This window comes from Sturnira hondurensis, unplaced genomic scaffold (genome assembly GCF_014824575.4).
Source record: "Sturnira hondurensis isolate 20B ecotype Veracruz unplaced genomic scaffold, ASM1482457v3 Scaffold0007401, whole genome shotgun sequence".
In the NCBI taxonomy this organism is placed as follows: Eukaryota; Metazoa; Chordata; class Mammalia; order Chiroptera; family Phyllostomidae; genus Sturnira; species Sturnira hondurensis.
Window position 1 is genome coordinate 1,718,579 of NW_028080032.1, and position 25,756 is coordinate 1,744,334.

At 38.3% G+C, this 25,756-nt stretch overlaps 1 protein-coding gene across 2 annotated transcripts in view; it reads right to left on the reverse strand.

Annotated features, from left to right (window-relative positions):
• Positions 1–429: 429 nt before the first annotated feature.
• The window catches only part of SNAP25 (synaptosome associated protein 25), a 79,700-nt gene continuing 54,373 nt past the window's right edge, over positions 430–25,756 (reverse strand). Inside the window, exons 4-8 of one of the 2 annotated variants that reach the window (XM_037051652.1) lie at positions 20,734–20,782; positions 14,099–14,216; positions 9,655–9,780; positions 7,004–7,148; positions 430–1,713 (exon numbers count right to left, since the gene is read on the reverse strand). In XM_037051652.1, the coding sequence (XP_036907547.1) occupies positions 1,645–1,713; positions 7,004–7,148; positions 9,655–9,780; positions 14,099–14,216; positions 20,734–20,782 (507 nt within the window). In that variant the 3' untranslated portion in view covers positions 430–1,644. Of the gene's footprint in view, positions 1,714–7,003; positions 7,149–9,654; positions 9,781–13,816; positions 13,935–14,098; positions 14,217–20,733; positions 20,783–25,756 lie in introns of both variants that reach the window. The other variant, XM_037051651.1, reaches the window with a different exon arrangement.

The following is a 25,756-nucleotide window of genomic DNA, read 5'->3' on the forward strand; positions in this document are numbered from 1 at the left end:
GTATGATATGTCAGAAAGCTGTTACACAGTTGAGGCAGCAGTGGTGGTTTCGGAGGGCTCGGCTTTGGTGGGAATATACCGGGGAGCAGAAGGAAGAGGAAGGGTAGATGACAACTGATATACCTGAATCTATTTAGGACCACGTCTGAGCACCACATATTATGTTTCCCACGTCTTCTGCAAAATTATCTATCTTCCCACAGCCAATACTGAATCTACACACAAGTATTTTTGAAACAGATTGTAACAATCAAGCCAAGTTTCAACTGCTACTGGAATTGTGTCTAAGAGACACCTTTGTTTTTTTTCCATTCCGTGTCCTCAGCATATAGGTTGGCATCGTAAAGGCAATGGGACAGGGTGATCAGACTCTCCCTCCTTGTGTGAATGCAAAATCAGATGGGGTCCATGAAGAAGTTAAAGCAGACATCTGGTATCTATAATTTTTAATAATTTTAAACTAGCTACAAAATGTCAATCACTTCACAAACTGACAGAGGAGACAAGGGGAATTTAATATTACATGCTGTAGTGATATTTATCTCACAGTTTATCTATATTTCATTCATTTATATTGTTTTTTAAAGGTTTCTTTATCAGCTACTAAACACCTCAGCAATTTGGTATGCATAGCTCTAGATTAAGCAACAGAGAATTGAACTGATAACAAACCACAGGGAAAATGGTGATTAGTAAGAGTCAGCCTTATAAAATTTACATCTCCACACTGTTTCACAGCAAGATAGCTTTCTCCAAAACACAGCCTTCAAAAGCAGCAAACAAACCCTATATTACATCCATTTGACATAATTTCAGCCAAACGTTGATTTTGCTGGAAATGATTAGATGGTGAGTGGGTCAAATTCATCTTTTTTTAAAAGTCTTTTTAAAAAAAGGATGATTATGATTAATAAGTCTCTATATTGACAGAAAGAAAAGGACACTACTGCAGTTTTGCTGGTATAACTTAATCTTGACAGTGTCTCAATACTGAGCATGCTTTGTTGTTCTGTTGTTGCCGTTGTTGCATGTGTGTGTGTGTTTTCTCGTCAGTATGCTACTGTCATGGAAAGATTTTGTTTAAGTAGGAATCTAAAAACCTATTTAGTTCTCATGCATAAATGCATAAATCACATCACTTTTAGTGCAATGCCTGTTATATAATTCCACATTGTCTAATCATGAAATCATAGATGACAGCCATGAGGAACCAAAGACAGCAAATTTTGAGAGTTTCAGAGCCTGACACCCAAAGAAAGGACCGTGGCAGTAGCTCTGTGGAATGTCACAGTTTTACAAGAACAATACTGTGATTGAAAGAATCAACAGCACATTGAGCATTCCTAAGTTGTTGTCATTCAGCAAACGCCACTGAGGAGAGAAAAGGAAAAATGAAAACCAAGACATCTTGTGTAGGGAGTTAGAGCCACCAAATGACTACTATATACAACCTTTGGAAACATGGAGACCAGAAAGAACAAAAGACATAATATTTTTGGGAAACTGATGGACGACACAAGACAACATTCACAATGATGGTGGACGGATGTGTGTGTGTGCAGACCTACTAGGTAATACCATGAGAAAAGCATGAAGGTGCTGTCTTGCTTGACAGCATTTGGAAGAGAACACAGGTGGGCACATTTAACCACTCCCCAGCATCTTTGTTGCACGTTGGTTGGCCTCATCGATTCTGGTTTTGTTGGAATCAGCCTAGGAAAGGAGAAAGAAAACAGAATCCAGGTTAGCCATTAACATTTCATTCGTCCCTGTGAGCCCAATTCAAATATACCCTTTTGGGTGAAGGCATTCTGTAACTTCACCAGAGTTGACTATCTTTTCTCTGCATTTCTCCTATATGCAGACATGATCACAAAAACTTGATCTTAGTTCAGATGACTATTTTCTCCACCAGAGAGTGTCCTTTTGGGGACAGAGTTATATCATTTATATTTCTCTCCTGAAATGACACCTAATGACTTTTATGGTAGGCTCTCACATCTGTTGCATTGAATTGAATTATTACTATTTATATAGTTGGGTTCAAATCACGGGTAACTTATTAGTAGTGTTACTTTCAGTAAATCACTTGACATCATGGGGCCTCAGCTATCTCATCTGTAAGCTGGGGGCAATGGAGAGTACTGCTAATAAGCATCAGTTTATACTCTGTTTCACTCATTCAATTTTGGTAACAGCAAGATAGACATCAACTATGAAATGTCTCTGTTATTAGCCCTCCTTTCCAAGTGTGAAAACCTTGAACAGAGGATTTAGGCAATTTGTCTAAAGTCATAGTACTAATAAGTGGGGACACCAGTGTCAGAAGACAAACAGCCTGGAGTCAGAGTCCACACTGCTAATTATTATGGTAATCATTTTACTTCTTAGATTTACTGTAAAGAGGAAATCCATTTATACACACAATGTGCTTAGAATAATGTTTTGCAAAAATTAAGTGTTCACTATATCTTATCTTGCAATTATTATTAGGTGAAAATTTGGCTTGCTTTTTGGGATGTTTAATTATTTTACAGCCCCATTTCTGAAGACCCACTTCTATGAGTTTGAAAACTGACTTGTTTTCACATGAGCACATTTACCATATTTTCATGCCTTGATTGATAACCCCACTGCTTGAGTTACCTTTTGTTATATATACAGTGTGAAACCCAGGGCTGCCACCAAGATAAACCTTTAAACCCCAGAAAATAAACTGTTCCTAATATCACTGAGAAACATATGAGTCAGCAAGAAGAGGCAAAAATTAAACATTCTAGGGAAACTGAATTGTTTTTTGGTCAATCAATACTTATTCCATGATTACTGATTTTGCTTCTACTACTGTGTTTGGTGCATTCCAATCTCTCTCTATCAAGTTGGGTCTTCTGTATTCAGTTTAAGTGTGAAGTCCCAGGACCTGAGAGTTATCCGTTTTCAAATAGAAGTTTGTCAAATGAAAAAAGAAATTTTCTAGATTATTCATAATCCTAAATTATCTGGCAATAGTTTCCAACCTCTGTTTGGATTATCAAGAGTTGCCTTTCAAAACAAATCAGGGAGAGCATTAAATTTCCTTGATTATTTTAATCCATAGACTCATATTTTTGATCTTGGGTTCCTAATTTGAAAAATGATACTCTCTTCAATTTTACTTAGTATTTCTTATCCTCACCCTAGAACATTTTTTTTCATTGCTTTTTAGAGAGGGAGGGAGAGAGAAAGAGAAAGAGAAACATTGATGTGAGAGGGAAATATCAGTTGTGTATGAGCCCCAGGGACCAAACCTGCAACCTGGCTATGTGCCCTGACGGGTAACTGAACCCATGACTTCTTGGTCTATGGGACAGTGCTCCAAGGAACTGAGCCACACCTGCCAGGGCAATTTTTTGGCTTTTAAATCTTCCTTCTTTAGCTACAATTACTATCAGAAATAATGACACATTGGTGCAAACAAAAATTACAGGCTTTGACCAATGTGAAATGTTCCTGCAGGTTGAATTATGTTATTTTCCCAGTCTTAGAAACGCTCAAATGAAAAAAATCATCCATTTCAAAATGAATGACATTTTGGAGGTAAATGTTCCAGGACCTCCTGCATTAAGAATGCATTAGTGACCTTCACATAGTGGAGCAAGAGGATATTTTAAAGGTGAACATGAAGTTTCTCTGGACATCTTCAAAGAATCTGGGAGGAGCTGAAACAGACCCGTGTTCAATGAGCATCTGATTTCCACCTAATTTTTTTTCTGAAGCATACCAAAATTCCAACCCATACAATATCAGACAAAAAGGTGCCACATCTTTCTAACTGGCATGGCGGAAGTAGTACCTTTTAGAAAAAAATCCTGAGTTAATCTTCTTTTAGATGTCTTCCTGGTATTTGGAGAAGGCTCCTGTGTTTATTCTATGTATAGGCTTTAGGACTGTATTTATGGAATGCATCTCATCCCACTTTTCATGTTTCTATTTAGAGGATCCTGAACTTGCTGGCATACCCAAGATAGCCAAGATTTGTCCTTGTGGGACAGCCAAGATGCCCACTGGAAAGCCAGTAAGAGAGTTAGAAGAAGCCAGTTAACCCATCCTTCTGAACATGCTAGAAATCTCAAATTCAGACCATGACAGGTCATTTTTAGGCTACAGCTCAGACTTCCAGAAGTAGAGGCTCATCCACCATAGCAGCCAGTTCTGATCCCAGGTTTGAACTATTCTCGTATTATCTTTTAAATGAGAAAACCAGGTCATGAAGCTGGTGAAGGGAAACCCTCTTGGACTCAAGATCCTAGTTTTCAAATGCCATTGTTTCCTTGTTGGTAGGAGAATCTGAGGATTGTTTAAGCTTCGGCCTCACTGTATTCTACCGTGTGTGTGGCATCTGCCCCTGACAAATTTAAATTGAAGTTTAAACATCACTATTTCCTTAGCAACAGTTCCCATAAAATATCTGATGTGAACTTGCCCCATTTTAGTTTTATGGGACAATAGTACCTTTTTAACATTAGAAAAAATATATGTGGGGTGGGCAAAACATTTTAGTATGCAAAATATTTTATTCTTGTATTTTGTGTGTTAATTACTGTATTATTGTCCATACAAACAACTGTAAACCTACTTTTGTCCATCTGTATATATAACTATTCTAATTAGAAAGCAAGGATTTTTAAAGGGCAAAGTAATTTCTTGACAGTCTATGGGCATATATTGAAAATTTAATTGTTTTGAACTCCCAAAACTTTATTATTAAGCGAAGTGATGAGAAAGGATCATTATCAATGGAATTAGCTGAAAGTTGTTGTTGAGCATATGAGAGAAACACCATAAAAATATCTTTCCTCCTACTGTGTGATTTTGAAATAGTATTAGTCATGTGGGAGACTCTGCACACCATTTCCTATGACCAGAAGTGAGAACATACATGAGACGGTGAAAGTCTGTGGATTGTGAAGCCCACACAATATGCATTGAGGGCAATGCTGGGATGAAATTGGTTCTAGCTAAATCATGTCCAGACCGTAATTATGGGGGGAGAAAAAACTAGTTATTCAAAGGCAATGAGACCCCTTCCCACTCCTTAAGCAACTCAGTGTTCAAGGAATGATACCAACCGTAATGGCTATTTCCCATCCTGACTTTTGATTAAACCATAGAGCTGCATATGTCTTTGTCCTTGTAGTAAACTAGGCCCAGAATGAAAGGTTTTCCCTAAAGAAGACAGCTAGAATTGCAAAGTGGCACAATTAAAGTGCCACTTGCCTTTCCAGGAACAATTTTTCTTGCTTAAAGTCCAACTCTATCAATAAAGGTTGACCCCTCTCTCTTAGTAAAATTTCTCTTCCAGAACTCTAATTGAGTTAGAGATACATTATCTCCCTGCCTCTTTGAGTAAATTGGGTCCATTAATAGAAAATGGCTACTCGTTTTTTCAAATCATTTTTCTGTTAGAAGGTAGTTCAGCAATTATTTTTTAGTTCGTTTTTCTGGGCTCTAATGGGTTAGGTCAGTTTGTGTTGGCTCCAGTGCTTTTTAAAACTCTCAATATCATTCTAAAATCTATTGATTTGCTCAGCTTTAAAAGCTTTAGAATATCAAAGGCTCTAAACAATGGTAAGTATGTCATGACTTGTAAAAGTAAGCCAAGCACAAGCATTTTGCCAACCAACACTGACATTTGTATAGCTAAATATTGATCAGGTAAAATATTGTGAAATCAGACATTTTTAGTATGGAGCCCATTGAACACAACAGGGCGAAGTGTTCCCTTTCTGTCTGCTTATTCCTTTTTCACATCAGTGCAGATTGCTTGGGTACCAAGAAACTGAATATTTACCCTTATGATTCAAGAGAGCTCAAAAACATCCTTCTCTGTTCACCAAAGTAGAATAAATTGTTAAAAGGAGAGTTGGGGTCTCAGGCTCAAAACTTCAATATCTCCCAGGGAATAAACACACACATGATAAGATTAGTTACCTAGAATTAATTATAGATGTGCAGTTATCATTAAACGTACAATGTGTCTACGGTTTCCTTTTGTCATTTGGACACTTGAAGATACTGTAATAGTCAAGACTCTACTGATTGGTGAGGGGTGGAATACAAGAACATTGAAACTATGTCAGATTTATATAATGTGGAATGTTAGGTTTTGGTGTCCCAAATTTTTTAAATAAAAGCTTTCCAGTGCTCCTTTCTTTTCCCTTCTAATTTCAAGGCCCCAAATCCACCCCTCCCCATTCTACTCTCGCCACTCTTCCTTATGCCTCTTGGTGACACTCTGGGCTCAGTCTTGGAGTCACATCTGGTGCCCTTGTGTGAACTTGACCTTATGTCACATTTTGTTCCTTACTTTGAAATCTAGATATGTGTATTGTTGGATCAGAAATGGAATCTGGGCCTTTCTGAACTATCATTAAAGCTTTGGCATTTATAAAATTCAAAGGTTATATTCATCTTCTGGTTAAACTAAAATAAACGATTCTTTCCCCCATTTCCTGATATTTATTTCTAAATCGCATCTACTTGACAAGGTCCAAACCATCCTACAAGCCTCAGTTTAAATTAAACTCTTTTTTTTAAGGTTTTCCCATCCCTCGACCCTTAAAAATCTTTCCTCATCTAACCTACTTAGCATTTTTATGTGTGGCTGTCTCGGTGAACTACATTTTTTGTGGTAATAAATTCATCTGGAAGCTAACAGCCTCCCCTAAGCTAAGAGTTTCTAGGCAGCAGAGATGGTATCTTTCTCATCTTTACATGTTCTGTGATGCCTAGCACAATGCCTAAAATAGAGATCCCCCTGAGGAATATCTGCTAGATTAAAGTCTATCCTCTATTTATTTACCTGTTGCTAAATTTTTATCTTGGGGTAGATGAAAATTTTGTACCATTGTGTCTGAATGCACTGCCGTGGTGTGAGGGTCTCATTATACCCTTCACACTTTCTCAGTGATTACGTCAGAAGAAGTAATGAACAATGGAGATGTGCTGACTGTCATGTGCTCACCTTCTCCATGATCCTGTCGATCTGGCGATTCTGTGTATCGATCTCATTGCCCATATCCAGGGCCATGTGACGGAGGTTTCCAATGATGCCGCTCACCTGCTCCAGGTTTTCATCCATTTCATTTTCTCGAGCATCATTTGTTACCCTGGGAAACAAACAGCAATTTTTGATGGATAAAGGTTGAGAGAAAACTTGAATGCCAAGGATCCAAAACTTAGGAAAAAAAATCCATAGACCTCTAGGTATGAATCTTATCTATCTGAAATCTCCATTCAATGGGAGGATAATATTTAGCTTGTATACATTAGGAAATAATTTTATTTGTTTTCCTTTATTTTATTAGAAAATGATTTTATAATGCATTTTGAAGCCTTAAATTTCTATTTTAAAAAAATTTCTATCATTAAATAGGTTAATTTATTTACCTCTGTCACTTCTGCCAGAATATCATTTTGTCCCTTCATATGTTTATCCCAATTTTCACTTTTTAAGAATAAAATTATTTTAGTTGGGAGGATTTCCGGTCAGAAAATAAAGATGGAGCTATATTTTCCTTTCTAAATTGTCAACCAAAATCTCCAAGAGCCAAATTGAGAATGAAAGAAAAAGCCATTGTGCTAAGGCAGAGCATGTCTCTGCTCCCTTCTTTCCCATTGGGGACCAATGTCAATGGGAAGAGTAATGATAATTTCAATTTGCCTCCTAATCTTGCTTGCTCCCAAGAACTCCAAAGGAAGCTGCTTGTTTAAGATGATTTTTATTTGCTTAGATTTCAATGCTAGGGGGTTTTCTGTGGCGTTGTGAATCAGTTATTTCAGGGAGAAAAAAAAAACTGGTAAAAGCTTTTGTTCCAGTTTGAGTGGGAAGAAAGGAGTTGTCTCTCAAAGTGCCTTGCCATTTTGCCGTATTTTTTTCTATAGCTCAGCTTGAAAGTTAAAAAGGCAGTGACTCTTATTGTAAATGGTAGGTACTTACACTTCAGAATGTTCTGGCTAAATAACGTATTCCCACTACAGATGGTGATGGGCTAAAAGTATTCAGAGTGGTTAAAATCCTTCCCCTGCGGTAATTCCTATGCAGACTAGCCCACTGAGGTTTTTAAAGCAGCCCAGTCCAGAAAAATTAAAGGGGGTCTTCCTAGCTTTTTTTAACATAGAAGAGAAGCTTATTTAAATGATTGTCAACAGCTAAGGCATATTCTTATTTGATGGTTAACAGACTGATTGCATATGAAAATCACCTGAGGAGCTTTAAAACCTGCAAATGTCTAGGTCCCACTTCTAGAGATTCTAATTCAGCTGATGTGGATTAGGGTCAGGCACTTGTATTAAAACAAAACAAAACAAAAAAACCAAAACACTCCTCCAGTCATTCTAATATGCAGGCAGGATTGAGATCCCCTGCTTTCTTTTCCCTGGGAGCAGATAGAAACAGGAATAAAATTGCCATCTATGAAGCTTTAAATAGATATCTAGACCTTATACCTAAGTGATAGTGACCTGTCCCTTGAATCTGCATTATTGGTTGGCATCATTAGTGGCTGGGGTGTAGACAGCTGTAAAACTACCTAGTCACTGATGAGTCCTAGTGTAGTAGCTTATAAAAGGGGATAGGTATTTTTTTTCTTTTCAACCACAGATATATTTGTTACTGTAACTGTTTTCCGGTCTCCTGAAAGCTGAGTTCTGAATTGACAGAGCTGTGTAACATGAGATTTTTAAAAAATAGATATTTAACTTGGCTTTTGCTTCCAGATCTCGAAGGAAATGATTAATAAGAAGTCAGGTATGCACTGTATTCTGTCTTTGTACCCCCAGATTTTTTCTCTGACCTTTGCTCTCTGCCCCAAGAGGCTGACCCCTCTACAACTGTGTCACCCAGGTTTTCTCACCTATAATTTCCAAAGGACTTTGGCAAATGGCCAATGAGAGGTTGGAGGGCAAGTGGAGTAACAAGTTGGGGCATTTATTGCCTTTCTCATTTCTCGCTGTTAATAGTTTTGGCAGTGGCCACATTTCTCTACCTATCACCTCTGCCCACAGCCCTAGCTATTGCTGGGTTATGATGACAGCTCTCTCCTGTCCCATCATAACTCTTCTTGCTGTTGCTAATCCATAAATGCTTTACCAGTTCTTGTTATTAACACTGCCCACACCTCTGTAAACAATTTCTTTAACAATTTTGTTCAATTAAACTCACGGAATGAGATGCCTGTCTACAGCAGCATTGACCCTGGATAGGATCATGTGACTTGCTCTGTCCGATGAGGCTTTGGCAAACATGACACAAGCAAAGGCTTGATAGGTGCTTGTGAACTGGAGCCTGCCCCATGGAATGCTTCTACCACCCTGTAAGAAGCCTGAGCTATCCTGCTGGAAGAAACATGATGAAAAGAGAGGCACTCTGCTGAAGCCCCTGCCAAACCTAGCAAATGTTGACAGCACCAAACAAATGAGTGAGGCCTTTTTGGATCATTCCACACCCAGTTACCTGTAATGAATGAGCCTAGAAGAGGCTGTCAGAAGGACTGTCCAGCCAATGTACAGATTCATAAGTAATAAAATGGGTGTTGTTTTAAGAACCAGTCAGTTTGGGGTTGTCTGTTGTGCAAAAAGAGACAGCTGCTACAGTGTTGGCTGCACAAGGCTCACCTGCGAATGAAGCCACCACTGATGGCCATCTGCTCCCGTTCATCCACCACACGAGCAGGCTGGCTGGCCACCACTCCATCCTGATTGTTGCCCCAGGCTTTTTTATAAGCATCACTTGATTTAAGCCTATGCAAAAAAGAGGGTGAGTAACAAAGGCAAGGGGGTGGAGCATCAAGCTCACAGCAATGGTTATCTCTTCAAGCCAAGGACCGAACCAAGCAAATGAGTTTTAATTTGAGGCATTAGAGAATACCGATATATCATAATATGGACCCAAAGAATTGGCCACCACCATGCCTCAACTACTTAGCATTTCATTTCCAATTGGGTCAATTGCAATTGTCGAGACTGTAACCTTTGTCCACAGTTTGTTCTTGTTTTGGTTTGTTTTTGTGGGTTAGTTAGATTTAAGATAAGGATTAAGGTAGCTTGAGGACAATCAGTTCTATTTCAGTGGCATGGTTATATTTTGAGACACAAAACACACAGGAAAACATACTGGCAAACAGACACAAAACAAGACTGCCAAGTAGAACGTGTACCTCACACCACAGCAACACACTGGCTTCAAGAAAAATATACTCGACTGAGTTTTTACACACTATCATGAAGAATTCCCTGTTGAATTATTTCCCCCAATGCATGTGTGGAACTAAACATTCCAACTCTGCATGAAAGACATAAAGGATTGGTGGTTGGCCAAGGGTGATGGTCTCTGAGTTGCCTCTAACATGACCTGAATTAGATAATATATCGGTACTTCCAAACAGTCACCATACATCCAGAGTTGATGTACAAACCTTTGTCCACATAGACAAAAAGTAAAAGAGGCATAGTGAAATGAATGCAGGAAAATAGAAGAAAGAACAAGCCATCTAGCATCAAAAAGGAACACCCCTCTACATAATCTTCATGCACCAGCTACAGGCATGAGTAGAAAGTGAAGCATTCTCATTTAAGCCAAACTACTCCAGAAGTTGACCATTCTTGAAAAAGGCACTAGCAGGACAGTAATAGCCTTCATGAGGATTTGAAACGCAGTTTCAATGGCTTCTTTGTAGGTCTCAAGGGCAGGGTGGGAGTGAGTACAAACTCCTACTTCAAGCTATCCTGGATGTGGCATGAGGGGAGTGGTCTGGAACTGGTGTGGTCTTCATGGGCCATATTTCACTGAGCTGCCTTGGAGAGAAACTTAAAATCCAGGCATACCTGTTGTGCCCAAGAGAAACATGTGCAGCTTATTTTGGTGGGTGTGTTGTAATTTAAGGCAATCAAAGATGTTGTTAAGTTCTTTGCATAGTAGAAACCACACACCTTTTAGTCCAAAAATGAAAATACTTCGTTTGGTCCCATTTTCATAGTTTCAATTAAAGACATTTACTGCCACTTAAAAAAAATTTCAACTAGACAACCATAGCTATCTATTAAAACTGGCTCTACTTTTAAAACTTAATTGGGGAGCAAACAACCCTGGAGACATATTAGGAAATTGTATAGATACCATCTTAATAACTCCCACAATCTAGTATATAAAGTCACAGCCTATAGAGCTGTCATAATTTACTGTGCTAAAGAACCATCAGCCCGCTCAGTGGGACAGTCCAAAAACTAATTTAATAGAGCTCAGTGTCTGCTTTGTTCCCCCCCCCTGCCCAACTTCCCATCCCATTCCTTCTCACATTAAAAAAAGTTACATGGACCTGGTGATGTTTTCTGCTATGTAAATGTCTGGTATACCATCTTTGGCAAAGTCAAGGGGGGTAGGAAAGTTTGCGTTTCCGAAAGAAGGCAAATCACTGCACTCACAATGCTGCACATAGACTCACATAACTGCCGTACATCTACCATAATCCTTTGAAACATGCCGAGACAGGGCGAAGCCCCCAGAGAGTCCAGGGCACCACCAGACACTGCATTGTGACACATGGTTTTTACAGCATTATTTACACACAAAGGGAACACTTCGGTCAAGCTTTGAAGCTCAGATAGGGTCTCCTGTGCAGTAAGAAATCTGTGCCCACTAATATGTGGAATTTTTAGGGGTCATCATTTCATCCAAACATTAGAATCCAACCTAAGGGGACTGGTCTTCGTTCTTTCTCCACACTCAGTTGATGAATGGGGAAAATATGTCTTTGGAATTTATCACAAAACAGGTGGAAATCTCCCTTGGTGGCAAGGAGCCACTGAAAGATATACAGTGAAATCTTGACTAACTGGAATGCTTTGAAATGAGTCATTTTAGTGAATTATGTAACTGTCTTAATTGAAAGTGGGCCATGGAGAAAAATTTCATTTGAGAGTAATTGGAGATTATCAGTTAAATTCTTGAGCCACTTTCTTGCCTTAGACTTAAGGTAGTGAATGTGATCAAATCAGTTCTTGGTTATGGTTTCTCTTCATGTGTCTAATGGCCTTTCCTTTGAAGATCACCTCTTCATGTTTGGTCCTCTTAGATGAGGAAGTTACAGAAAGAAGACTGTGTGAAAGAATCCAAGCTACCCAAATTGCCCATTTTCAATTCCTGATGTTAATTTTCCCCCCTTTGTTCCTTTGTCTCTTTTTGCCAAAGATGGAAGGGAGAAAAAAATGTAAATACATTTGAGGGTTCCAGTTCGCTAGATTCCAGTTNTGAGTCATTTTAGTGAATTATGTAACTGTCTTAATTAAAAGTGGGCCATGGAGAAAAATTTCATTTGAGAGTAATTGGAGATTATCAGTTAAATTCTTGAGCCACTTTCTTGCCTTAGACTTAGGGTAGTGAATGTGATCAAATCAGTTCTTGGTTATGGTTTCTCTTCATGTGTCTAATGGCCTTTCCTTTGAAGATCACCTCTTCATGTTTGGTCCTCTTCGATGAGGAAGTTACAGAAAGAAGACTGTGTGAAAGAATCCAAGCTACCCAAATTGCCCATTTTCAATTCCTGATGTTAATTTTCCCCCCTTTGTTCCTTTGTCTCTTTTTGCCAAAGATGGAAGGGAGAAAAAAATGTAAATACATTTGAGGGTTCCAGTTCGCTAGATTCCAGTTAATCATGCTTTACTGTAGATCATTCTTTTTAAAAAGATGTTTTAAATTTATTTGTAAATTGAGCCCCTCCCCCTCCTAAACAGGAAGTGGGATATTTTAAATCAGCCTCAAAGTTTAAAGGATGTGAATGGTCATATAATTAGCTAGAAATCACATCAATTTCTATTCTAAAAGCTAGGATCAGGAAAGCTTTTAGGAAAAAGGTTTCTATTTAAAGGGAAGTGGGAGGGGTGAGGGAGGTCATGTAATGGGTTTAATTTTCCAAATGCATGTAGGGCAAGCCACTCATGCATTTTTTTCCACAGCTAATCAAATGAGACTATCTTCCAGAACCCTCATTTTCAGGTTCCTTCTGTCGCAAACCCTTATAACCACATGTCACATTTCTGCTACATTCCAAAAAAGCGTTGCAGAACCTTGAGAACAGTTGAATGTGTTGTGATGTTGTGCATGCAAAATCTACACATTTCAACATTTTAGCCAGTGTACAGGTAGATCTTCCAAGATGGAGAATTTGAGAGGGATGGGTCCAATTTGGGTAAGGCTCTAGCAATTCTTGCTGAAGGACTCTTTGCCTCTGCCTTGAGTTATGGCTGTGTCGTCTCTTGTCTAATTGCTGATCAGGTTTGGCCATTGGCCGGCAGTTGAGAGGGTGAATCACTGTCATAGACTCTAACTTACAGAATGCTTACCTGGGCCAAATTCCCTGTCTTGTTTACTTCTGAAAAATCAAACCTTGATATATGTGCTTCTCATCTTCTAAACGTAGCCCTAGTCTTTTCTAACTGCAATTTTGAGTTTTGGGGTTGGGAGAAAATAAAATTCATTGGGTGACTCTTTCCTGAGGCTAGTCTCTGCCTCAAAGTACACTTTCTGGAAAATGTTGAAACGTTCGTCAAAAAAAGTTGCTGACAGTGAAGCTTTCACTGTAGTATGCCTGATTTTTTAATGCATCAACAGGAACTCCCACTAATATCATCTATGCTATGAGATGAATGCGTTGGAGACGGTATTGATCTGTTCTGCATGCCACATGCTCATCCTGTCTTTGTGCCTGGCAGGAATGAGCTTTTCAAGGCTTGGAGATGGGCCTTGGGAAACCAAAGCTTCAGGCAGGCAGGCAGCACCTACTTGTTACAGGGACACACACAAAGCCCGCAGAATTTTCCTAGGTCCGTCAAATTCTTTTCTGCTTCTTTCATGTCCTTATTGATTTGGTCCATCCCTTCCTCAATGCGTTCCAGTTGTTCTGATTAAACACAAGTATTTTATCCCCACAGAATGAAGCAGATGGAAAAGGACAAAGAAAAAAAAGACAAAACTTCAGACATTCACTTTGACATTAAAAAAAGAAAAAAAAAAGAAAGAAAGAAAACTGGACGCCACAGATTAGAGCTGGTACCCAGTACCTACTTGTTACAAGGACATATGAAAAGGCCACAGCATTTCCCTAAATCTTTTAAATTTTTCTCGGCCTCCTTCATGTCTTGGTTGATATGGTTCATGCCTTCTTCAACACGATCGAGTTGTTCTGGTTAGGACAAAGGGATGACAGTGTGGAATGAATTTTTTGGGGGGTTTCCAACAGAACATGAGAAATGACTATGTGAAACGGAATTTGAAAGATAAAAAGAGATATTACAATGCATTGTCCAAGTGGATGCATTGCTGTAGACTGCTTCTGTTGCCCTATGCAGGCACGGAAAGAAGGAAATGAACAAAAATGATGCTCAAAATTGTTTGTAATTCAGACATGATGGGATGGGGTATGTAAACCTGTCTGATTTGAAGTGTCCAGGAAAAAAAGCACAGCAGATTCACTTACTTATATGCCAGTGAAACCCAAATGAATGAAAAACGAAGTGTTAGTTTGTGTGATAGGCATTGAGATTTAACACTACTAGATAAAATATTTGCTTCATCCTTAACAATGTCTCTATCATGGTTTTTCAAACATGTAAGGGGTTGGAAGTAGAATCCATCTTTTTGGAGAGGGGTGGATAACAACAACTAGAGTGATAATTGGCAGTGGGTTCTGGATCTGTTTTCTCCTAGCTGTGGCCATCTAGACAAAAGCTGCTTGTGGGTAGTTTTTAGTTTTGAAGACTTAATTCAGAGAATGGGTAAAAACAGCAACACCAGCACACAACTCTACAAGGACTGGAACATTTCAGTTCATCCTTCATTGTATGACTTATTTGCTATGAGAGCTTTGGGAGGTGTTTCACTTCTCTGTCCCCTGATCTCCCATTCTCTACCATGGAGGGCATGCTAGATCCCAGCTGTAAGCAGAAAGCGAGGAAATGAGCACATGAGTCTCTGGAGGAAGAGCAGTGAGTGGACTGGAACTTAGAACAGTACTGAATCATCGCTGCCAGCAAAGCTGCCCTTAGTGTATTGAAGATGTAGATCGATAGCTATAAAAACGAATTATACTTCCAGGTTGCCAGAGTTACATACACTGACTTGATTAATTTTTCAAAAGTTGCATCACCAAGTTGAGTAAACTACAAATTCAGTGAAAGGATTTTTAAAATAGCTTTTAAGACCATTAAAGGAAAGCAGCAATGGGATGTCTTGGTTTTCTAATTATAAAACATAATTACACTTCCATTCCTCTTTTCCTCTATACTTTCACACATGCATGCCTATGCTTCTGGGAGTAAGGGGATGATTAGGATGAAGCGAACAAATACATTTCAAGTCTATGGGCATAAATAATCACTTTAAAACAATTTGACATTAAATGGGACAGTAACATTGCCATTCTGAAAAAACAAAGCTTCACTAGTGACCCAAACTGGGGAGACTGTCCATTTGGAAAACAAGAGTTTATTGTTTTCTATTTTGTGAGGCTAAAGGACAGAATTCAGATTATTAGGAACCTGCTGTTACTGCTATGCTTTTCAAATGACCAGTGGAGACAAAATTTCAATGTTCATCGAGCACTGGATAGCTTGAGGAAATAACAGTGTAGTGCTGGTGACCTTTTGCTGAATAAATGCAGGTGTAGTAATTAAGGTCTTCAAGACTAGCCTGAAAAAAAGCTAATAATAAACAAACAAACAAACAAATAAATAAATGGCTATTTTTTACATCCCAGAAGATTTTGTACTTTTTTAAAGACTTCATTCTACTTTCCTTTAAACAAATGCAATAAATTAATTTGTAGGTCAAATTGACTATCAAATGATGAGATCAAGAGAGTTGGACCCAATCAACATAATCAAAAGAAGAACCATAGTAAGTACAGACAAAAATAGGCTGCCAAACCCCAATCAAATAATCGCTAATAACTTCCTGGAGTTCTGGGTTGAGATGAGATTGAAGGAATGTCTGGGCTCCAGGAGAAGAAAGCCTGTTGGATTCAACTAATGAAAGCTGAAATACATACAGATTCTGGCCTGGGGATAGGCATATATTAAGGCATTTGCTCTTCCTGAAAATTTCTCTTAAGTTTATATTTTTTATCAAAATATTAACTCTGACTATATTCAGGACATCCATGCACTGTGCCTCCAGGGATTAGGAGGTAACAGAAAAATTGGTCCACAAGAATTGGACTTCTGAACTAAATAATTCAAATTAAAAGATAAAAACAAGCAGATCCAAATCCATATTCTGAGATTTGGGTTCTGCCATAGTTTCTGGCTTGCTCAGTAAGGTCATAGCTAGGAGAAAATTCTGAAGCTCTTTCAGAAAAGTTGATTCAGAAAATTATTTTATACCTTCCAATGTTGGCTGAGTATGTCTTTATACACAATTGTAAGCCAAATCCTTAATTTAAAAAATATTATGGGACCATTTTCTCACAAACATTCTAACAATAATATTAATTTTTAAGGTATACTGAGTTATGTTTGTGGCTATGTTAGGCATATTGGGACTTCTGAGCACACCAATAATTTCTATGAAGACGTTTCTCAGGAAATGCTTGAAGATAACCAATATCCTCATTCCATTCTGAGGTGGACAGCAGCTTCTCGGAGACTGGAGTCATGCAATGTCTAGGGCTGACTGCTCCTTCACTCTCTCAGTTTGCTTTCTGGCTCATTTCCCTGTGTTTTTGAAGCTGAGAAGGGCAATAACATCTTTAGTCAGAAGAGATATTCCACTACATAACACTATGTGTTGGGGCAACAGCTTGAATTTTTTCTATCATGTTTGGATGACTGGATACTTGTGATAGATGCACCAATGGCAGGATGTTCAGAGATAAAAATTTAGTCATCTATTCTACTAATCTTACTCAAGTAAGATATATGGGGCCCTTGGAATCCCCAACTTGGTAAAAAATAGTAGAAAAAAAGCAAGACATCAATGCTATCGATCAGTGTGCAAGCCTTCATGAGTACATCCCGTTATAAAACAAATGCTGCCTATATGATTTTCACTTTTTTTGGCAGTGTTGAACATATGAAAATTCATTCAAATAAATTTAAATAACCACATGTGGCTACCATATTGGACAGTTGCAGCTTTAGTCATTGATAACATATTGGTGAGTGAACTTTAGCAAAAGGGATGTTTTCACAAATACTACTTTTTTGCACCTTTTAAGAAAGTCAGCAAGCTCTCTGGATGAAGCTTGACTTTATCTTTACTCTTCCAGGCAGGGGTCAATGATTTTACTGTTTAGTTTAGAGTTGATCCCATGAGATTTTTCCCAAAAGCTGCACTTCAGCATCGAAACAAACATATAACTGAGCAAAGACCAACAAAAGGAACAAGAAATAAGAAGTGAAAAGTTAAGTCATCACACATTAGTGCTAAGGTTGTTTCCATGGGATTCTCTTGGAGACAAGAAAAGTCCCAGGACTCAGTACATTTCCAGGGCTGTCTGTCATGCTCGGTGCTCCTTGGTGTCTCCTGATACCTGGGTATAAAACAAGAATTCAGTAAGGAATTTCTGAGTGCAGTCATTTAGCTGGGCAACTGGAATGGTTCTTTAGGAGGAGGATGGTTTCCTGGGAAGCCTGTGCAGCTGCAGATAGAAACAGTCAACACCTTTAGTATTCAGGTATAGACAGAAGTACTAGGGCATAACTGGAGAGAAATTTTAAAGCAGTTACTGATCTAAACAACTAAATACAGCATAGGCAGAATTAAAATGCATTTATGATGGCAGTGAAAATAGTTGTTGACTTATGCTTAGCCGTCATTTTAAAAAGGTCCTCATCTCCTGTTATACTATACATAGAACGTGTGAAACACATTTAACTGAGGAATTCAGCAGTTACTGTGGTGTGGCCACAACTGAAATGTTTTAGCAGAGAACATTAATCTTGTGGGGGAAATCTACTATGTTTTGCTTCTCAGAGAAGAGTATGTGGATGTTTCTGGGAATCATTTGTGCTAAGAATAATATATTTTTGTATGTGTATGACAATTGGGCAAATTTTTTTCTCTGGATTTTTTCATCAGAGTACAATGAACTTTTCAATTAATTAAGCATGTTATTCACATTCTCTCTTTTTGATCTCAGATATATATATATTATTTTCCATGATTTTATGTCAGTGCTTTATAGTTAGGGGGATAAAAGACATTTTCCTAAACTTTCACCCAATCTTTTCTCCTATTGCAATGATCCTTTTTTAATCCCCTTCACACACAAATTATTAACTAGAGAGTTAATAAGGCAGAACTGCTCATTATTTGAACGTATATGTATCAACTTAGCTCTGGAAATGGGGTGCCGGTCTTCTATATGGGCATCCGCTGCTTAATTTAATAACAAACAAGGTCTTGCTGCATCCTGAGTTCCAAAGTCGGGAACACTGCTACAGAGATCGAGCCAGTAAGTCTTACAATGATAGCAAAATTATTTGGGGAGTTCTGAAGATTGCCACAGCCATTATAATTTCCTCAAAATACAACTCCACTAGACTCATTTATTTGCATATAAATCTTGACAATTTGTGTTTTAAAAATTGGGAAAAACATTGGGGTTGATGTTCAATTGCTTTCAAATATTTTTTTATTTTATTGATTGATTGGTATATATGTACTGAAAATTTTGAATACGAACAAATAATATAGAAGCATAGGTCCTTACATGACAGCTATGAGGGTTTACCCTTCATATGTCCCTTTAAGAGGGACCCTACCAGGAGGAGGGGTTTAGCTGACACCTCCAGATGTTGCACCTGTGGGATCTGCCACGGCATTTACATGGAGGCCATGCTGTCCCCAGGGTGCTTCTAGCCAACGGCTGAGCACAGTGGCATTACCAGAACGGAAGCATTCCTGCCCAATGTGGAGCTGTTCTTTGGGTAGTCCTTGCTCCTGGGCTTCCTGTTAGCCTGGCTGAGATGTCCTCAGAGCAGTACTGCGTTTGATATTCTTCCTATTCAATTCTCCTTCCCGGCTCTTCTTCTCTAGTGTCAGATCCGCCTCACAGTCAGGAGGCTTTCCCTGCCTACGCCTTCCTCTCCCCTCCACTCATTGGACATTTCCCTAATAATCTCATGCACTTTTAACTGATTCTCAGCATTTGCTTCCCAGACGACCCCAACGATACACCTTTCTCCAGTCTCTGCATGTCCCCTGCCATATAATAAATGGTTGCAGGATGTTTTTATAGCATAATTCATTTGGTTGGTTTCTCCACTGAGAGACATTTAGGCTGTTTCCAGTTTTACATTATTACAGGTAAGTCATGTACATTTTTCTTTATGTAATTGTTAATGTACGTTTGCAGTGTACAATTCTAAGAGTGGAATGTCTTGGTCAAAGATGGTTGCACTTCAAAATTTGAAAATATTGTTAAACTTCTTTTCAAACATTTGTTATTAGGCTATAGTGCCCATCTCTAGAATTAGAGTTAGTGTTTTCCAAGCATATTCACCACATTGGTGATTATAAATTTTAAAAATCTGTGTCAGCCTGCTAAAGAGTAGTATGTTATTATTGTTGTTGGTTGAAGCATAGTTTCATATGTCTGTTTGTAAACTGATGATTTATAACTGACATCCATTTTTATTTTAGTTTGTTGCCTTTTTCTTTGATGATATGCAAAGGCTCTCTGATTTTAGAAAAATGCTTTATGTCTCTTATCTGCATAGCAACATTTTTCCCAGCTTGAGGTTTTTGCTTAGAGTTGTTGATGGTACCCCATAAACAAAGATAAAAATATAAAATATTCATAACAACTTACAAGTTTGATTATGGTATCTCACAACAGCTTATCTAACAACTTGCAAATAAGTCATTGTGAATTTTATATTTTTACCTTTGATGCTATAAAACTTTTTCATGATTCTGAAGAATTTTCCAATGCTTTCATAAAACATGATAAAGATAAAATTTTCTCAAAAATCTGTTGTTACTATTAGAATTCAGAAGGAAATCAGGTAACTAATTTGTGGCTAAAATTAAATAAATCATCACCATATGACTACATGTATTGAGATAAAGAAAAAGTTCTGTCCTGTCCTTCTTGATTCCACCTGCAGATGCTATACTAAATTGTTGGCCCTTTGATTTCCATTGCTTCTAGAGTCTCCATAGTTTTAAAAACAGGTCTAATATTTAAATTGGCTCAATTTCCCATTTTCCAATGATCCCAGATAGCACAGTTATTTAAGGCACCTTCATAATAACTCAAAAATCAGAATGGCCAGCTACTGACTTAAGATGGTCAAAAGAAATGGACAGCATGATATATATATATACTATTCTCTCATTCCAACAATTTTTAGAAGAAAGTTTATGGGCAAGCTTGGAAATAGGGAAATAAAAGGATTCTCACACTGTCTAAAATACTATCATTTAAAAACCAAACAAACAAATGATAAATATTACCCCACCATATATAACAGGGAGGTTAGTGTTATTCATTTAATCATGAAGGCCTCAACATTTCCATACATTTACCTTTACCAATCTTTTCAACAGACAAATGGAAAAAAGGCAAGGTAATAAAACCTCTATAATACTCACATTCATATGTGTCTTTAATACATGTCAAAATGACTGTGTATGCATGTATTTTTGTGTACTTATTTAGATAAGAAGTTGTTCTTACTGAAGAAATCTTGACTTACCTCCTTGTTCATCCAACATAACCAAAGTCCTGATACCAGCATCTTTACTCTATATTCCAAGAATGGTAGCAAAGTTGAAAAAGAGTTAGAGAGAAAAAAGAGAAAGAAAAATCAGTAAGGGGACAATTAGCTCTATTAGAAATGGAAAATGAAGAAGGACCCAAGAAAAAGAGGGAAGAAACATGGCAAGAGTATTAGGGGCTCAGTAGGGACTCAGGTGAATGGGTCACCTGTGGACTTGCTCTACCAGGAATTCTCAAGTTAGAAGAGGTGGGTGTAGCCCAGTCTTCACAGACAGGGTTGTAGATAGGGCTTGGCATAGAATTGGAATACATATACTTAACGTTATACTGTAACTTTACATTTGGAAAATACAAACACCTACATTTTCATAACACCAACCACAGAAAACTAATCTTACAAAATCTTCTAGACTAAATCTTCTTCTCTGGAACCATATATCAGAAAGCTTCCATCAGTAAACTGGGGAAGAATGCCACCTGCGGAAGATGTGTAAGAGTCTTGGGGGGGGGGGGTAAGATTTTTAGATTTATCAAAAGAAAAGATTGTTTTACAAAGGCTGAGAAACACAGCTCAGAAGGAAACTCATTCTTCTGTGAAATTTAGAAAAGGAATTGGCAGATGAGAAATAAAAATTATTCTCATAAAATTTCAGAACAAAAGAATTTTAGAATAATCTAAAACAAATATAATTTTATTTCAGGTGAAATCTAAATTTATTTATTCTGAAATATAAAGTTCTGCACAATAATGTAACGAAGTAATTTATTCATGAGCTTTATTGCAGTCTTTATTACACTTCTCAATGGAAGACCTTCTGTTTCACAAGGTAACTGTTAATAAGTATAAACAGTTAATAAAATGGTAATGCTTACAGTTTGAATTCATTGTTTTTCGAGTAAAGTTTCTGTGTCCCCTAAAATAAACTCTAAAATAAGACATCTCTCACAGCCCCATTTATTTTCCATTTTAAACTGAGAACTTATTTTAAACTAAGAAAGAGAGAGGTATTTAGTGGAGGTCAATAGAGGGTGTTTTTTTTTTTTAAAACAGCGTTTTAACAATTCAATTCCAATAGTGCTTCCAAAAATTAAGTAAAATACTAAGTGGTTTCTGTGACCTTTTATAATTCCCCATTTCAGAGAATGTGACCAGTCAACTCTCCCAGACACAAAAGTCTACCTTACTTTTGAACACATTTGGCTCAGCTTTAATTGTGAAATCAGGCTGCAGTTTGGAGACTGATAGACAGCACAGATTCTAGAGCCAGACTCTTCTCTGGAATTCCTCATGATTTCATTTTCTAGCTGTGAGACTTCAGGCAAATATTTTAATTGCTCTGTGCTTCGGTCCTCTCATTTGTCATATATAATAATAGTTACTAGGTCATTGAGTTATTATGCAAATTAAATGAGTTAATATTGGGCATGTGAGAGCATGATGCCAGGCCTATATTTAGCATTAGAGAGCGTTTATAAAATAAGTGCCTTCAGAAAATACATCTATAGCAGGATATCTAGGCAAACTAAAAATACTGTTATTATCCACTACCATCAGAAGCTTCTAGACCACTATTTCTCAAACTTTAATGTGCATATGAATCCCCTGCACAGCAAATACCTTGTTTAAACATGGATGCTGATTCCGTGGGTGGCTGATCCTGGGATGGAGCCTGAGATTCTGCATTTCTAACTAGCTCTCTCATGCTGATGCTGCTGGTGCAAGGACACACTGAGCAGCAAGATTCTAGACCCCAGAAGACATTTCAAAATCTTCTTAAGTGTGTTGTAAAGGCATCTGTCTACTCTAGCCTGTGTTTTAATAATTCCTTTGACCCTTTCTGCAAATTTTAGCCATTGCGTATGATAAGAAATTACAAAAAGCAGCCCTGGCTGGTGTAGCTCAGTGGATTGAGCGCAGGCCTTTGAACCAGAGGATCGCAGTTCGATTCCCAGTCAGGGCACATGCCTGGGTTGCAGGCCAGTTACTGGCAGGGACACACGATACATTGTGTGTCCCCGGCAGAGTCAACCATACACTGATATTTCTCTCCCTCTCTCCTTCCCTTTCCCTCTTTAAATTAAAATAAAAAAATTACAAAAAGCAGATGGCTTATTCAGGTATATGCATGTGACAACGCAAGTTCTGGTGAGTCCAGAGCCACTATAGAGCATGCTCTCCTCGGAGCTCCCAGCTCCAGGCTGTGCATAGGATCCTTGTTCCATTCTTTTGGGGACAGTGGGTGGGAATGGGTTAGTGATGTCTGTTGGGTCTGTCTAGCTCTCACCTGTTTATACTTTTTTGATATGCTCTTATACCCTTTATTTTATATGGAGCTCTGAAAATACAACTTCACAATTGTTCCATTTAGTGCTAAATGTTTCAACACTGGAATGATTCACAGAACTAATCCAAAGGAGCAAGAGTTTACCCCAACTTGGAAGAACAGAAGCAGTGAACGGGGATCAAGGAGTCAGGAATACTGGCTTGTGCTCTCAGCTCAGCCAGCAGCTACTTGTGAGACTGAAAGGATGTTTTCTCATCTTTAAGATAAGGGTAGAGATGCCAAATAAGACTGGGTGTTTGGTAGGTTGATTCACTCACTCACTTGCTCATTTGTACATACATACATTCCTTCATTCATTCACTGTTTGTTGAGCCTCCATTCTGTGTAAGCACTAAGGGCAAAAGGTAGGTAGACAAATATATGGCTTCTCAGCTATGCTTCGTGGTGCGACAATTTGTTCAGGTGGAAGGAGCAGGGATCTGGGAGTAAGTCTGATTTCTAGACTTCTCTGTGCAATTCTGTTGCTCTAGAGTCACCTGTTCTGTTTCTCCACTTTCCCAGCTCTGTGATGGGAATAAAAACTGCTCCTTCACTTCCAGATTACTTAGGAGGATAAAATGAGCTATGGAATGCAAAGGCTTCTACAAGTTCAATTCCATGGGAGGCAGTGGTTCAAGGAGTACATTAACATAAAGGACTTAATTTGTATGGAATCTCAATACAATGAGTTGAATACAATGAGTTGAAGCAACTCAATAGAATGAGTTGCTTTCTATTTTATTTTAATCCATTTTTAGATCCTTCTGGGTTTTGATTCTCAAAAAATAAGAAAATATTGTAGAAGGTGCTGGTGGACAGGAAATTATGTGCTGTGCATAAGAATTCACACTCTGGAATCAGGTAGACCTGGACTTTAATTTCATCTTTGCTATTTGCACCTTTGTGTGTCCAGGAAGTTACCTAACTGGTGTGTACTTCCATTTCTTCCTTTGTAAGATGGAGATCAAAATGCTGTAATTTTACTTGAATTTTTGATAGTGTAGGAGGTGGGCATACCTAACCTGTGCATTGTTCAAGGGTCAATTGTAGTAATGAAAGGTGGCTACAAGGTTTGAGTGAGCTAACATATGCTTGATGATGAAAACTTGATGGTGATGAGAACCTGGCACATAGTAGGTTCTCAATAAATGTTAGAATGTACATTTGACTTCACTGTTTTGCTGACAGCTCTTACAAACTAACTGGATTGTTCTTTGGGGAAACTATCAGATGTGCAAGAGAGAAGGGCAGGGCTGGGGACAGTATCTCAGGGGAGGCAGAATATCATTTTCTCCTCTTCCTCAAAGAGTATTATGTTTTAATAGTTAAGAGTGATAGGAGGTGGTTCTATTTTTGTCTTAGCTCAATTATTGTTTTCTTTTTTTTTTAAAGATTTTATTTTATTATTTATTTATCTTTAGAGGGGTAGGAGAGAGGGAGAGAAACATCAATGTATGGTTGCCTTTTGTGCGTCCCCTGCTGGTAGTTAGCCTGCAAGGAACTGGCCTGCAACCAGGCATGTGCCCTGACTGGGAATCGAACCGCGATCGTCTGGTTCGCAGGCCCGCACTCAATCCGCTGAGCTACGCCACCCAGGGCTTCAATTATTGTTTTCTATTTGAGATTGCTGGGACAATTTTACACCTAAAAACAGGGCATTTTGAGATGTGAAGAATTTTTGTCCATGCCTTGTTTTTCTTTTTTTCTCAATTTTTATTTTTCCTTTCTTGCACAGCAACTAAAACCATCTTTGTAGAACATTCTAAAGTCGTTCTTTTGTCATTTTGAGATGCTTTCCCCCCAGCCCAAAACATCTGAGCTGAAACTAGCAGAGGCCAGGTGCTCTCTAGCTGCCAGAGTTCCAAAAGACCCACATCTGCCTGTCAGAAAACAGCTGCCCTGCCTGAATTTTCCATTTTAGCAGAAAGGCTGGCATGACACAGCTATAGCTTTGGAATGCAAATTCTCTTTTCATGGCTAAAGTGTCTTGAAAGATAAGTTGGCATGAAAAAAAGAAGCTAAAACAGCCATAAAATGTTGGGAACCCCCCAGGCACCACTCCAGGCTTCTGAATCAGCTGCCCTGAAACAGTGTGGCTTTTCCTGGGCTGAGTTTTTATAACCCCATGTATTCATGTATAGATGGCATTTAGTGATAGCAGAGTTAATCTTTTTGTCTGGGGTCAAATACTCCTTTAGGATACATTCATGACTCTCCCACCATAAGTAATTGCCTCCTTTATGTACTTAAGGCAGGTACAGCCTTGAATTGGGAAAGCTATTTTCATAGCTGTTTTTCTGCATGTGATAAATTTTTATCTCCTTCCCATCCCCATAGTTAGACACGCCATACACATTCGTTGAAATGCATCCATCAAAAGAGGCAGTAGCCACCTCCAGGCTGGGAACCAAATGCTATGTTATTTCTAACCTTGTTATCTGTATAGGCATTAGGCTCTTCTGAACTTTCCTCACTGACCTCTGTGTAACTTTCCATCACTTTTGAAATGCTGATGAGGTGGCTTCTACTAAAAATAAGACTCTGTTACAGCCTACAGTCTATGAGAGAATGCTCGAAGTCAGACATTCCACTGAAAGTGAGACTGTTTGTCTTCAGGAGACATCATGCCAGTAGTAACCTTTCCTGTCTTTGAGACTGCATTTCAATAGAAATTCT